Source organism: Vidua chalybeata, chromosome 28 (genome assembly GCF_026979565.1).
Source record: "Vidua chalybeata isolate OUT-0048 chromosome 28, bVidCha1 merged haplotype, whole genome shotgun sequence".
NCBI classification, from domain to species: Eukaryota; Metazoa; Chordata; class Aves; order Passeriformes; family Viduidae; genus Vidua; species Vidua chalybeata.
In genome coordinates this window covers 2,801,001-2,814,383 of record NC_071557.1, presented here as the reverse complement: position 1 = coordinate 2,814,383, position 13,383 = coordinate 2,801,001, and the positions used below count along the sequence as shown (strand labels likewise).

The 13,383-nt window shown below is 49.3% G+C and overlaps 1 protein-coding gene across 4 annotated transcripts in view; it reads right to left on the bottom strand.

Moving 5' to 3' along the window:
• DPYSL2 (dihydropyrimidinase like 2) overlaps nucleotides 1–11,514 on the bottom strand; it is a 56,256-nt gene extending 44,742 nt beyond the window's left edge. For 2 of the 4 annotated variants that reach the window (XM_053966536.1, XM_053966537.1), the window contains exon 1: nucleotides 294–691. In XM_053966536.1, the coding sequence (XP_053822511.1) occupies nucleotides 294–332 (39 nt within the window). In that variant the 5' untranslated portion in view covers nucleotides 333–691. Of the gene's footprint in view, nucleotides 1–293; nucleotides 692–10,392; nucleotides 10,763–11,430 lie in introns of those variants that run through there. The other 2 variants (XM_053966538.1, XM_053966534.1) reach the window with 2 other exon arrangements.
• Nucleotides 11,515–13,383: the final 1,869 nt, after the last annotated feature.

Below are 13,383 nucleotides of genomic sequence, written 5' to 3'. Positions count from 1 at the left end.
GGTTGGGACCCCTCCCCGGGCACAACCCGAGGGCGCCGAGCGCCCGAGCGGGGGTCCCCGATGTTCTCCCGGGGCCGGCACGGCGCTGCCGCGGGGCGATGCCGCTGAATCCGCCCCCGGCCGGGGCTCAGCTCCGCCGACCCCGGCCCCCCCGGCGCTGCAGCACAGGAAGCGCCGCATTATCCCTGATCCCATTATCCTGCCCCAGCCCCGCATCGCTCCGACACACAAAGGGCTCCATCTCCGCGCACCCCTCCCCCTTCCCCGCCGCTATTCCCCTGCGCTCCACTCACCGTGATCCGCGGAATATTTTTCTTCCCCTGATAAGACATCTTGGGAAATCAACCCCCGATGTATTTATTCAATAATGTTATTTTTTTTTTTTAAAGAGAAGCGCGGCGGCTGCTGCACCGCTATTGTCTCCCGCGCAGCAACTGCTCCGCGATCTCCCCTTCACCAGTGTGTAGATCAAGGAAAAAAAAAAAAAACAAACAAAAAAAACCAACCAAACAAACAAAAAACCACACCAGAAAAAAACAGAACAAAAATAAATCCCCCGAGGCCAAATCACTGCGATCCAGGGAAGAGGAGCGCGAGGGGAGGGGGGCGCGGCGCTACGCGAGAGGTGATCGGCTCTCCGCAATGGCAGGAACGGGAGAAGCAGCCAACCCTGCGCGCCTCCCTTTCTTCCCTGTGCCCGGAGCCCGGCCCAGCCCAGCCCGGCCCAGCCCCGGCAAAGCCCAGCCCAGCCCAGCCCAGCCAAGCCCGGCCCAGCCCCCGCAGCGGGGCGGGAGGTGCGCATGCGGCCCCCGCCCCTGCCGGGCCCCGTCCGTCCGGCGCGCCGCGCCATTGGCTGAGTGCCCGCCGGGATGCAAATCAACGGCGGCCTCCACCCAATGGGAGAGCGGGGGACGCGCGGAATGTAAATGAGCGGTGAGAAGGGCTGCGCGCTCCCGGCGGCGGGCGCGGGAGCAGCGTCGCGGACCGGGAAGGCGTCAGGACGTCTCGGGAAATCATCTCGGGATACACGAACCGGAATCCATCGGGATACGCCAGGCACCGCCCGGCCGGCCCCCCGCTCTCACCGAAACGCGTCCCGGGGGCCCCGGGTTAGTAAGCTGCACCGCTGGGCGGGGCAGCCGCGGGGCTCTGCGAAATGACCCCTTCGGGGGATGCGAACACCCCGTTTTATTCCCTGCCGGGGCTGCGAGATCCCCCGGGAGGAGAAGGAACTATTCCCAGGTGTGCGGACACCCCCATGCATCCCCCACTGAGGCTGTACCCCATCCCGGGAGGAGCGGGAACCATCCCCCATTCCCGGGGCTGCGAACAGCCCTCCATCCGAGCCCCCGCACGAAAAGAGCGGAGGATGCCCGGTGGGGAACTCGCTGCTTTCGATCTTTGTCCTACCCCACCCCTTCCTGGCGCTCCCAATTAGCAAATTGGCGGGGGGGTGGAGGGGGGAGGGAATGAAAATTTGAAGCCACTCCCGACACTTTGTTTTCCCAGTCTGCCTTCTCCCACACCTCGTCCAGGAAATCCAGCCCAGATCCAACCCCCCCAGACTCCTCTGGTCACTAACCTGAAACCTTAGTGCCAGGGAAATGTGGGCTCAGAGCTACGCACCCAGGCGTGGGGGTCCTCTCCATGGTCCCTTGGGCCATTCCTTACTACTCCAGTGCTGCCAACTCCGTGTTCCATGTTTCAGTCACACTTGGAGTCAAATTTCTCAGTCCCTGAACTCCATAAGCTGGTACTTCAAGGAAAGAAATGCATTAAATGGCATAAATATCTCCTCATTGTTTACAGTGCACTTGTCTCAGTGCAGGGAAAGGTGGTGGGATCCATGGCCAAACAGGCTCCTCTGACATCAGCTGTTCTGGGGTAAGGTACAACACAATTTTTTGAGAACTCAATGCCACAGATTCACTTCTGCTTGAAGATTATAACTAATAATTAATGATCAAAGACTTACCTTCCCTCACTCATGATGAATTTCACATCACACAAACAGCATCTTTGCCTGCCATGAAATTGTGATCTCTGCATATCCAAACACACCATGCACAGCCAGTAAGAAATGAAACCTTTGGTCTAGGAGAGCAATAAAACATTATAAAGACAACATCTATTCAAACAGACTTCTACCAGGACCTTTTATGTTCATTTATTCACAGGAAGCTCTAAGGAATATAGGGAAGTAGTTTTTCCTGGGTATAGGTAGGCTATCACACAACATTTAAGGAGCTGATGTGTCAATCAGTTAATATCCAAGTAGCAACAAATGAAAAAGTGTCTTATTATGGCAGTGACAAAATTATTAATTTGTCAGCCTGTAGGGTTTATTTTGATTTAATTATTAGACTAGACAACCCTGAATGAGTTATCCTGAGCCTCTGATGTGTGCTTGAAGAAGATTTGAAACCTTAGCATATTTTTGCTCAGAACATGGCACCTACATCAGGTCTCTAAATTTAGATAGTGCAACTGTTCCTTTTTTTTTCTCTTTGATGTTTGTTTTCCTCTTAAGTTTAATGTCTGAATGGTTCCATGCCTTTTATTTGTAGGTAGGAGAGTACCAGAGAGGAATCACACACTGCCCAAGGTTGGGAGCTGGCACCCAGGCCTTAGGCAGTGGATCACCAACACACCTAGAGCCCATCTCAGCTGCCCAAACAAACCTATTTCAGTTTTTCTTTTTTTATATTAAAAAGGCTTCCTACTGAAACATGGGCTTAATTCAGAGCAGCAGTTCTTGAGCACTGGATATTCCATAATCATATATTCCATAACTTGGATCCAGCAGTGACTAGGGTCAGAAAGCAATAACCAATCTTCAGGTGACACTTAGCTTGTCTTTCTCATCACCTTGTTGCAAGAACCTAAGTGATACAGAATGAAGTAAATTCAGAGATTAAAGGGCTGGAAAACCACAGTTGTTGAAAATACAACATCTACACAGCAGCAAATTTTTAAAACTTTGATGATTTAGGACCAGAATTGAGCTCCCAAGCATGTCTCTTAGCTCCATTACAGCACACTGATATGCCCCAATTTTCTTTGCTTTTAACAATGAGCTAAAACGTTGTCAAAATACATAATTTTTAAATTACTGTAGTTGCAAACTGGTTTATTTAGCTTTGCTAAAAAAAAGGTGAGGAATGGAAATTGCCTATTGTATAATCTCAGAGGAGAGGGGAGGGGAGGGGAGGGGAGGGGAGGGGAGGGGAGGGGAGGAGAGGAGAGGAGAGGAGAGGAGAGGAGAGGAGAGGAGAGGAGAGGAGAGGAGAGGAGAGGAGAGGAGAGGAGAGGAGAGGAGAGGAGAGGAGAGGAGAGGAGAGGAGAGGAGAGGAGAGGAGAGGAGAGGAGAGGAGAGGAGAGGAGAGGAGAGGAGAGGAGAGGAGAGGAGAGAGGAGACGAGCTAATGGACATTGTTGGGATGAGAACAAGTGGGGAACAACCTGGAATTACTTAAGTGTATCTTTTTGGTTGGTTCTGATAGAGCTTGGAGCAATCTGGTCCAGTGGAAGGTGTCCCTGCCCATGGCAGGGGGTTGGAATTGGATGAACTTTAAGGTTCTTTCCAACCCAGACCATTCCATGATTCTCTGACTAATTCCTCTGGTAAATCTCTAGTTTCTGCATAAATTCCCCCACAAGTTAAATGAAGAAAAGTAACTATTCATGAAATGTCAGGGGCAGGAGTTGGGTACTTTGTTAAAAGACGAGAATTGAACTTCCTCGTTAAATCCTGGCAGGGCTGCATCCAGCCCTGCTGCCCTACAGCAGTGCTAGGATATTTTGAGACGTGATGGGATTTCTAGATAATGCTGATGCACTTTGTCTTCCACAGGTCTCTTAATGCACACAGGGGGCTGAACAGGATAAAATTAAAGTTGTCACATCACTGAGCACTGTCTAATCAATGCTAATAAAGGGAAAGAGTGTCCCTGACCCATCCTCAGGCTTCAGGTATTTGGGGGAGTATTGGCCCAGATTATCATCAGCCCTTCCTGCCCAGCTGCTGCAGCACTTCTTGTGAGGCTCTTGGCTGCAAAAACTTACTTCATGTTAAAGGAACATATATATGTCTAAATTTATATCCTGCAAATGTCTAGAGGGAAAATGGTACAGGAATATGAGAGTCTCTGTGCAGTGATAATCTATGCTAAAATCATCAAAATAAATCCATGCTGAAATAAATCAGCACAGGCATCAGAGGAAATCAATTTACATCAGCTCTGAATCTTAACTCACAGATTCTGTGAACTAACATAAAGCACTTGGAAAAGAATTTTATTCCCACTGCGGAGTTACTGGATGGTTGGGAAAAGAACTATTAAAAAGAGTTTCTTCCTCTGTGGAATTTTAGTGTAATGGCAACAAAGCCCACATAATTTCTGCAACACTCAAATTTCTTCTACTGAATACTTAAAGGTGTGTCCACAATGGCATTTTGCCATGAAATTAAAAAACGTGCAAATGGAAATACCCATTTTAAAACTTCATGAAAAAAGGGATCAGAGATGGATTTGAATAAACTAGGCCAAAAGAGCTTCCAGGAGTTCACCCATCAGGCCCTAATTTTCTGCCATGATCCTGCCAATGCCAATTGTTTCATCATCTCCAACTCTCAATTATTTTAAAGGAGTTTTCCATGGATCCAGGAACATTCTGCATCCTAGGAAGTGTAGGGAGGATTAAATCCAGGCTGATACATGGTAAGAGGAGTTACATCTGTCCTTCCCAAAAGATTATGAAAGAACTGTCCTTCTTTAATCACTCTAAATTAAATTACTGAGGGGAGTTGTACTTGACAATGGACATCTCTTGTTTTATTATCTTAGAGCAGAAAATTAAAATTAAGAGTCGTAGCGTAGAAATGACCATGGGGGTCAAACGTTACTGTGAGGAGGTAAAAATCATACAGCTTCTCAGAGAAACAGCCTGATTTTTTTTTTGCATACAGATTATCACTTTTTTGAGGGTAAGATTCACTTTCTACCACACAAACAGGTCAATCAAAATGTACATTCAATCTGCAAATTAAAATTAACCTTACAATTGATTTTCTTTCTTTTAACATCCAGGGAACCCTTCAGGAGGCTCAAAAATAGCATTTTAAGAAGGCTATTAGTGTTGGAGTGTGTTTCTTAGAGGAAATGTCCTGAGCACCATGATGTGAATTATCCTTAAACAATCCCAGCAATTAAACAATTCTCCATCATGTACCCAGGAACAAGCCAGGCTCTCTTCAGGGTTCTAGACAGGGATTGCTCTGTCAGGGGTTGTACAATTCAAAGAAAAAATGTGCTATTCTCTTCAAACCGCTCACAGCCACATCCTGCCCTGACCTGCACCACAGCTAAATACAGAATTTCTGGAACAAAGGCATGGGACATTCAGGCCTCACTGTCACTGCCTCTCCCTTTCATCCTCTCGCACCCCCAGGCCCATGGGAAGCATGGGTAGGTGCTAAGAAATGGCTGTTTTCAGTGATTATACAGTTTTTTATCATTATAATCCCTTCTCCTTCCCCAAAAACCTAGAGGGCAAAGCATCAGGCTGTCAGCCACTGCTGTCCCTGCTTGTGCCAGCCAGCTTTGCCTTCCTCTGAGGTGCAGGATGATCGTGACTCAGGGAAAAAATGGAATTTTGACCTGTATTCTCCCACCATGAGAATCATTCCTGCTCTTTGGGAGGGGATCAAAGGACAGGACATTGATAATCACACAGAAGTGCAGAGAGGTTTGGGTTTTGGTGGTTTTCTGCTCCCAAATGCTGTTTTATAAGCTAAGAGAGTTCATGAGAACACATGCCCCCAACACCACCTGAACTTTGTTGACAATGTCATTTTCCAACTTTACAACAACATCCCCAGAGATACACCCAGATTTGATGTGCCACAAGACAAATGTGTGATACAGGGAGTCAGACACAGCCCTGCAGGTAAAAAGCCTTAGGCAGACCCTAAATGATGGCTCAGCACCTACTGAAACCAGATGGGGCCTGTTAAATGGTGTCCAGAGAGGTGGCATAAGGGTGGCACACCGAACTGCCACTCCCATGTGCCAGTAATCCCTTGGGATGCAGCCTGTATCAGCTCCAAGCCAAGCAGGGAGATCTGGCTCCAAGTGTTTAAATTTTCCCATAAAATCTTTAACCCAAATAATCCATTGGTCCTATATCAAAACCCCTTGTTCATTCCTGCATGGAAGTGTGGTATTAGTAAATTCTGCATATAAAACCACTCCAGAAGACACCCATTGGATGTACAGATGTCTGCAGCTGTGCAGAATGTTGGCTTTGAGAAGAAGTTAAGAGGACTTTGGCATTTTTGCTCCTCACTGTTTTTTTTTTTTTTTTTTCCACAAACCATCCTGACCCATTGGAAGAACATGCAAGTCATCCTCCCTTATGATTATTTTGCAAGCAATGATTGTCGAAACAAGGCTAGAAAAATTGCAGGCATTGTAGCAAATTAAACTCAGGATTGCATTTCCAGCTGTCTGGAACAGCTTCTTTGTTTTAGACAACAGTTCCATTAATGTTCCAGAGTCTGTGATTATTTCAGCTCTCAACAACATCCTGTTATTCATTATTTCTCTCCAGGAATGAACAACCATGATCCTGAGAGCTTTGAGGTTTTAGGAAAAAGTCCAGTCCTGTCACAAGCTTCATGACAGTGTTTTGCAAGTGAGTCCTCTCCTATCAATTCTAAACTAAAAACATTTTCCTACTGTCTGTTTATTCATTGTTGTTATTTGTTAGAATAGACTTTGTTGGTTTAGACCAGCAGTTTACACACAGTGCTCTGTGCTTCCCAAAGGGCCAGGAACTGTTTTAAGGGAGGCAAAAAAAGGAATGTAAAGGTGCACAGGGGAAACACCTGAACCACTGGAGTAACTACGAGATGGCAAATGAAGGAGGGATCTGGGATCCCAGGTCTTGTAATGGTGGTATGGGGTCTGAGCAGCTACTCAGGCTCTCTCTGCAAACCAGATTAAAGCCCTTGTCATCTCTCTTGCAATTAAACCTTGCTTTTCTCTATAGATGTTCCCTAAAATACTGTCATTCTCCCAAAAATGTGGGAGGAAGGAATAGCAATTATAGATATGGGAAATCTGAGAAATACACTAGGAAAAATGACCCAGCTCAAGCAATCAATGGCCAAAGTTTTTCAAACCCCAGATGAATGCCCCCCTCTCAAGACTTGTCATGTAAGGAAAAGGGGAATATTGCCCTGGGATGCCATTCCAGCAGTCCCTGCTCTGGGACCAGGAGCCTTCCAGCTTCTGCACTGACTACAAAGCAGAGCTGTTGGGCAACAGAGCTGGGGCAAGGTTTGTGGCACCAGGAGAGGCTGAGGAAGCTGGAAAGGTGCTCAGCCTGGAGAAAAGGAGGCTCAGGGGGGCCCTTCTGGCTCTGCACAACTCCTGCCAGGAGGGGACAGCCGTGGAGTCAGGCTCTGCTCCCAGGGAACAGGGACAGGAGGAGAGGGAACGGCCTCAGGCTGGGCCAGGGCAGGCTCAGGGTGGGCATTAGCAGGAATTTCCCCATGGAAAGGGTGCTCAGGCCTTGGAACTGCCCAGGGAGGTTTGGAGTGCCCATCCCTGGAGGTGTCCAAGGTAGGCCTGGACATGGCACTCAGAGCTCTGGGCTGGGGACAGGGTGGGGATTGGACACAGCTTGGACTTGATACTCTTGGAAGGCTTTTCCAACCTGGATTATCCTGTGGGTAGATCCCACTGCAGAAATTGATCTTCCAGGTGCACAGCAGCTCCTGAGAGCCGGGCCAAGGACCTCTTGCCTCATTTAAGGAATCCCACATCTGAAGATTATGTTCTTGGCACATCTCAGTGTTGGGGTCAGGGCCCCGGAGCACTGAGCAGGGCCCAGACACTGAACCAACAGCTCCAGAAACAGGAACAGCCCAAACAGGGAAGATGAGAAAGTTCAGATGGGAAACAGAAGCACAGTCAGTTCTCCAAGGCCTGGAAGCTGGAAGTAGCAGAGCTTGGCTCCAAGCTGAGCTGCAGACCTGTTGAACTGGCCACCAGAGACAGAGCTGCAAATGCTGCTGGAACTGAGGCTGAGCCTTCCTGGTGCCTCCAGAGATGATCTTAACCCTGAATTATGAGGCAGCACAGCCCAGGTGGAACACATGATAGATGGGCTACAGAATGTCCCAGGAAAGACAGACACAGAGAGATTTGATTGCCCTTATCTTGCCCCACAAAACAAAATATTGCAATTTAATGTGGAATAATTACATCCCCTTTTTTATCCTCTTGACAGTTGAGACCTCGGAGAAAAATATAAAAAATAGCTTGTCCATATTGCTTTGTTAACTATTTCAAAGGGGATTAAGACAAGATCTTTCTATATGTGACAGAAAGGATGACTGAGTTTTAAACCCATAAAGCCAATTTTACTTGCTGAGGATTTAACCATTGATGCAAGCTATGGGTGCAGTCAGCTGGAAAACCAAAGCTCAAACATCCCTGAAGTAAATTCCCAATCCATAGCATGACATTTATCCCAAGAGACTTGACTTACCCCAGTGCTCAGCACCCCTGATATCACGATTCATTGGCATCAGTGTTAAGTAAAGCTAATGAGAAACAGCTCAAATGTTTTGTACCATCCCATTGTTTCATCTCCTCAGTTAACATTTAGACAATAATCTTTAAAATAGAACAAAAAACACACTTAAAAATATTATTAATATTCTCAGTGGATTGTGATTTTGCACAATGTTGTACTTAAATTTTTATTGTACTGGTCAGAAAATAATTTATCTTTTTGGAGTTAATGTATATCCTGCTTATACTTATGTCCCACAGGACATCAGATTGTCCAAAATTAGCTCTTAAAATGTCGTGAATTGCAGAACCTTTGACTCCCCAAGATGAAAAAGCCCTTTATTCTTGAAATGCACCTTGATTGGTCCAATAAGACTAATTAATCATGGAAAGTTACTCCATTAATAGACACTCCAGCATGATCAAGCAAACTTGAGGCATCTGTAGTGGCAAATTTTTGTTTGGGATTGGAAACCAGGTTTGGAGCAGTGTGGAGCACATCCTCCTCCTCAGTGGGGCTGGTGTGTGGGAATTCTGAAAATCTGTGCCTGCCTTTGTGAGCTCTTTGTAGCAGCAGTAGTTCACATGTGGAAATATGGCTGGATGGAGCCCTTAGGTCACTGCAGCAGAGTCTGATTTGGGGAGGATGAGCCTCTAGTTTATATTTTATAACTAATACTTTGATTAATTTATATTTTTATATTACCTCCAGTAATACTTCGCGTTTCTGAAAGCAGGAGAAAGTGGTGAACAAGCCCATATTCTGAATTCCAGGCAGACCAGCATACACAATCCATATCAGAATTAAAAAACAGAATGCACATCCTAGGAGCAGCTTCCAGAAGAAAGGGCTGCTCTGTACCCACTGGGAGACTACTCAGAGAAACTCCTGCCCGATACCAGGAGTTTAGCAGGCTGCTGGTGGGTACTTCATTCATTCATTTCTGCTCTTCCAACCTCTGCCAGCATTGTCAGAGCTGTGCACTGAGTATTTCCTGGCTCACAGCTGAGTAAAGCTGGTTTAAATTGATTTATTGAGGAAAGCAGATGGGCATGGTCAGACAGATCTATGGGTTCAGTGGGTTTTGCCTCTGGAAGAGAATGGGCTTCTTTACACCCTGACATATCCAGAGAATGAGAAGTATCTGCAGCAGTCTTAAAATCCTGGGAGGAGTTCTGGGTTGCTACAAGGATGCCACATTCCTGTGAAAGTCCCAGATCTTCCCGAGTCAAAAATTCCCACTGTAGCCCAGCAGCCCTGCTGAAAATTGGCATTGAAATGCAGTTCCCAGGGGTTGCTCCGGCGCCTGTCCTCCCCTGGGAGCAGGGGTAGGAGTCCCCCCTGGAAGAAGCCTGCAGGGATTTGATCCCGGTAGGTGGAGGCTCATTGATGCTCTTTTGCTCACAATTGCATTTCTGTTCCGTGAGCTGCATTCCCTGCCTGGGTGGGGCTTTTCCCTACCTTCGTGCTGGGGGAATCGCCTAAGAAACAAAAAAGTCGCTGTTTCTCCCCAGACAGGAGGGCAGGGCGGGGTGTTTGTGAGTGCGGGGGGGGGTCTTCTTTCTTCTTGTGCCCCCCTCTCGTACACCTGCAGAGAGCACGCAGACAGCGTTCGAGCTCTGGAGGGAAGGCTCTGCGAGAGATGCTGCTGCCCGGAGGAAGGCACAGGCTGCCACACAGATGCAGGGGACATAAAAACCAGCGGCTGCAGGTGGAGAGGATCCGTCCTCTCTGCAGCCTATCGCGTGCCCGAGTTCACCCCACACAACATATATATATAAATATATCTCTACATATATGCACCCACCTTGTCATTTAGGTTCTGCAGCGCCTCCTTCCCCGTGGCACTCCTGATCTCCACCTTTCTCCCGAATTCAACAGATGGTTCCCCTCCCTTCCCGCTCTGCTTGGAATAGACGGACTGAGCATCTGGACCCAGGTGGGCAACATCCTTCTGCTTTGCCACGACTTTGTTACATCCGCGGCCCACCGAGAGCGAGTCGAAGTCAATGGTCTTGTTCTCCAGGGAGCCTTCCACCGGGCAGAACATGCCACAGAATTTCTGCCGGGGCTTGGGACTGCCCGAGCCCAGGTTTTTGAAGAAGGCTGGCACTTCTTCTTCCTCGCCCTGCCACCCGTTCTGCTTCCTCTCTGCCATGGCTGAGGTGGTCTCCCTGCTAAGGGGGAATAACAACAGCGGTAACCAGGAGGATCCTGCGTGCACACACACACACACACACACACACACACGGAGAGAAGAGGTGGGGAGGGGGGAAAAAGGAGAGCGATAGGAAAAAGACGGATCTGGGTCCTAGAGATACGGCAACATCAACTGCAAAGGGCTGTGCCCGGCAGGTCCCCTGCCCCCATCGGCACCAGCCAGCCTGTGGCTTGCTCTCTTTCTTTGATGCAGCGCAAAGTTGAGGCAAGGATGGGGCAGATCCTGCTGCAATAAAGGGAGGAGGCTTCAAGTTCCCAGCATCCAGATGAGGAGGGAGGGAAAAGGAGAGAGAGAGAAGGAAAAAAAAAAAGCTCACTCTGCAGCAGAAACTGAGGACTGCTCCGGAAGTGATGCGAATGGTGAACTGGCAAATGGACTCGATCAGGTTGGAGCAACAGCCCCCTTCACACCCACCCTCTCCCCCTCCCCTTCCCCGGCGTGCAGATCTCGCTGTTCCAGGAGGCTGATGTAGACCGGGCACCTCTTCCCCTCCGGCTGCTCCCCTTGCCCGGGCAGGGCAGAAGGGAGCTCTGCCTCCGTCCCTCCTTTCCTCCCACCAGCTTGTTCCCTGCCTCCCCCAGCCTAGCAATGGTGGAGTGCTCCGGGAATCCCATTGTTCCTCACTTTTCCTAGCGCCGCGGAGCCGGAGGGCGGGAGCAGCTGGGATCGCAGCTGGGTTAGTGGGGTTTAGGAGCAGAACGCTGACTCAGCTTCTTGGGATTTCGGGCGTCGCTGGTGCAGACCCTCTTCAGGGGGAAAAAGGGCTGATGGATGGCACTGAAGAGAGGATGAAAAAGAGACACAGATGGGAGAGGGATATGGGAACCGGGGGAGAGAGGAAAACGAGCTGGCAACCGGGACTTACCTCCAGGAGCCAAAATTATTGACCTTGTGAGTCAGTTAAGCCTCTGCAGTGCCAGGAGACCCCGGTTCCTCCCTGCGGGAGATCAGGAGAGGCAGCCAAAGGCGGCTACGGCTGAGGACAGGTTTCTAGAGGTGGAGACAGAGCAGCCCCGCGTGCTCCTTGCCCGTGGTGACAGTGACCCTGCGACGGGGGCGAGGGGAGGTGGGGGAGATGGGGACAAAGGAGACATGGGGGCAGAGGGAGGATGGGGGCGAGGGCAGGGAGGCAAAGGATAGATGGGGGCAGAAGAGAGATGGGAGCAGAGGAACGATGGGGAAGAAAGGAGAGATGGGGTAGAGAGAAGATGGGGGCAGGGGGGAGATGGGCAAAGGGGAGATGGGGGCGAGGAGAGGTGGGGGCAGAGAAGAGACGGGGGACAAAGGGGAAATGGGGGATGGAGAGCAGATGAGGGCAGAGCGAGGGTGGGGAGCAGAGCGGAGATAGAGGGCGAGGAGAGATGCAGCGCAGAGGAGATGGGGAAGAGGGGAGATGGGGTCAGGGGAGAGGGGCTGAGATCAAGGGCGAGACGGGGGCTCCGGCTGGTCCCGGCCCAGCCACCGGCGCTGTCCCTTCAGCACCGCCCGCGCCCGGCGCAGGGCGGGTCGGAGCCCGCCGGACTCTCGCTGCCCGGCGCAGCCCCTTCGCTGCTGGGCTCCAGCCCAGCGCCTGCTACGCGTGTCTGGCATCCTCTGGGACTTATTCCCCGGGGTTGTACCTAAACGAGCCGCTCCAGGGCCAGCGAAGTGGAGGGAGGGCTGGGGTCATTCCCAAAGGGACTCTTCGAGCAGAGTCCACCAGAACTGTGAGCCTGGGAGACCCTGGGGACGTGGGTGCAGAGCCACTCTGGTCACAAAGGTAAGAAGTGCAGCGCACAATAGGTCGAACGTGGCCGTCTCCACCTGATAATACGTTTTTCATGTGTGATTTGGGACCCTCAGGATAATCCATATGCAATATTTGTGCTGGCCAAACCCAATGGCCAGGCTGCTGATTCCCATGCATTATTCATTGATAGGCATCTTTGCACATGCATGCATTAACTGTTAATTGAGAGGCATCTGTGTCCAAATGGCTACCAAGCACCTTTGCAAGATTAAAAAAAAAAAACAAAAAAACAAAAAAACACCAAAAAAAACAAAACAAAACAAACCCCAAAAAAAAACCCAAAACAAAAACCGAAAAACACTAAAAGAAATAAATCGAGGTGTATTTAAAATATAATAATCCCAGAGCCATCTCTTCCTGCAAACCACACCCAAATCAAGGCATTTGTATCCAAAAGGTGGAAAATCACCAAAGCCAAGGTCACAATCGAGCAAAGCCCAGTAATAAATGAACAGCACAGTGATAAAAAACTCCAGACTTAGAGGAAAAAAAATAAGCCTGCAGCTTGGCCCTGAAGGATGAGGATGATGTGCTCTGGTAACTAATGAAGGAGGGAGGAATCCAAAGACGGGCTCTCCAGGGAAACACCCCCAACTCATTCCCCTCCTGGGATCATCCCCGAGGACCCAAGCAGGGTTACAGCCATGCTGATCTCAGGTGCTTGGTTGGGGACTGGAGCCCAACAGATGGTCTCTCAGGTACACACAAGTGCTGTTTTATTTAAGGTTTATAAATATTAATTGCCACAGCACTGCTGACCAGGCAGCACTGGAGCTGCATTGAGTGTT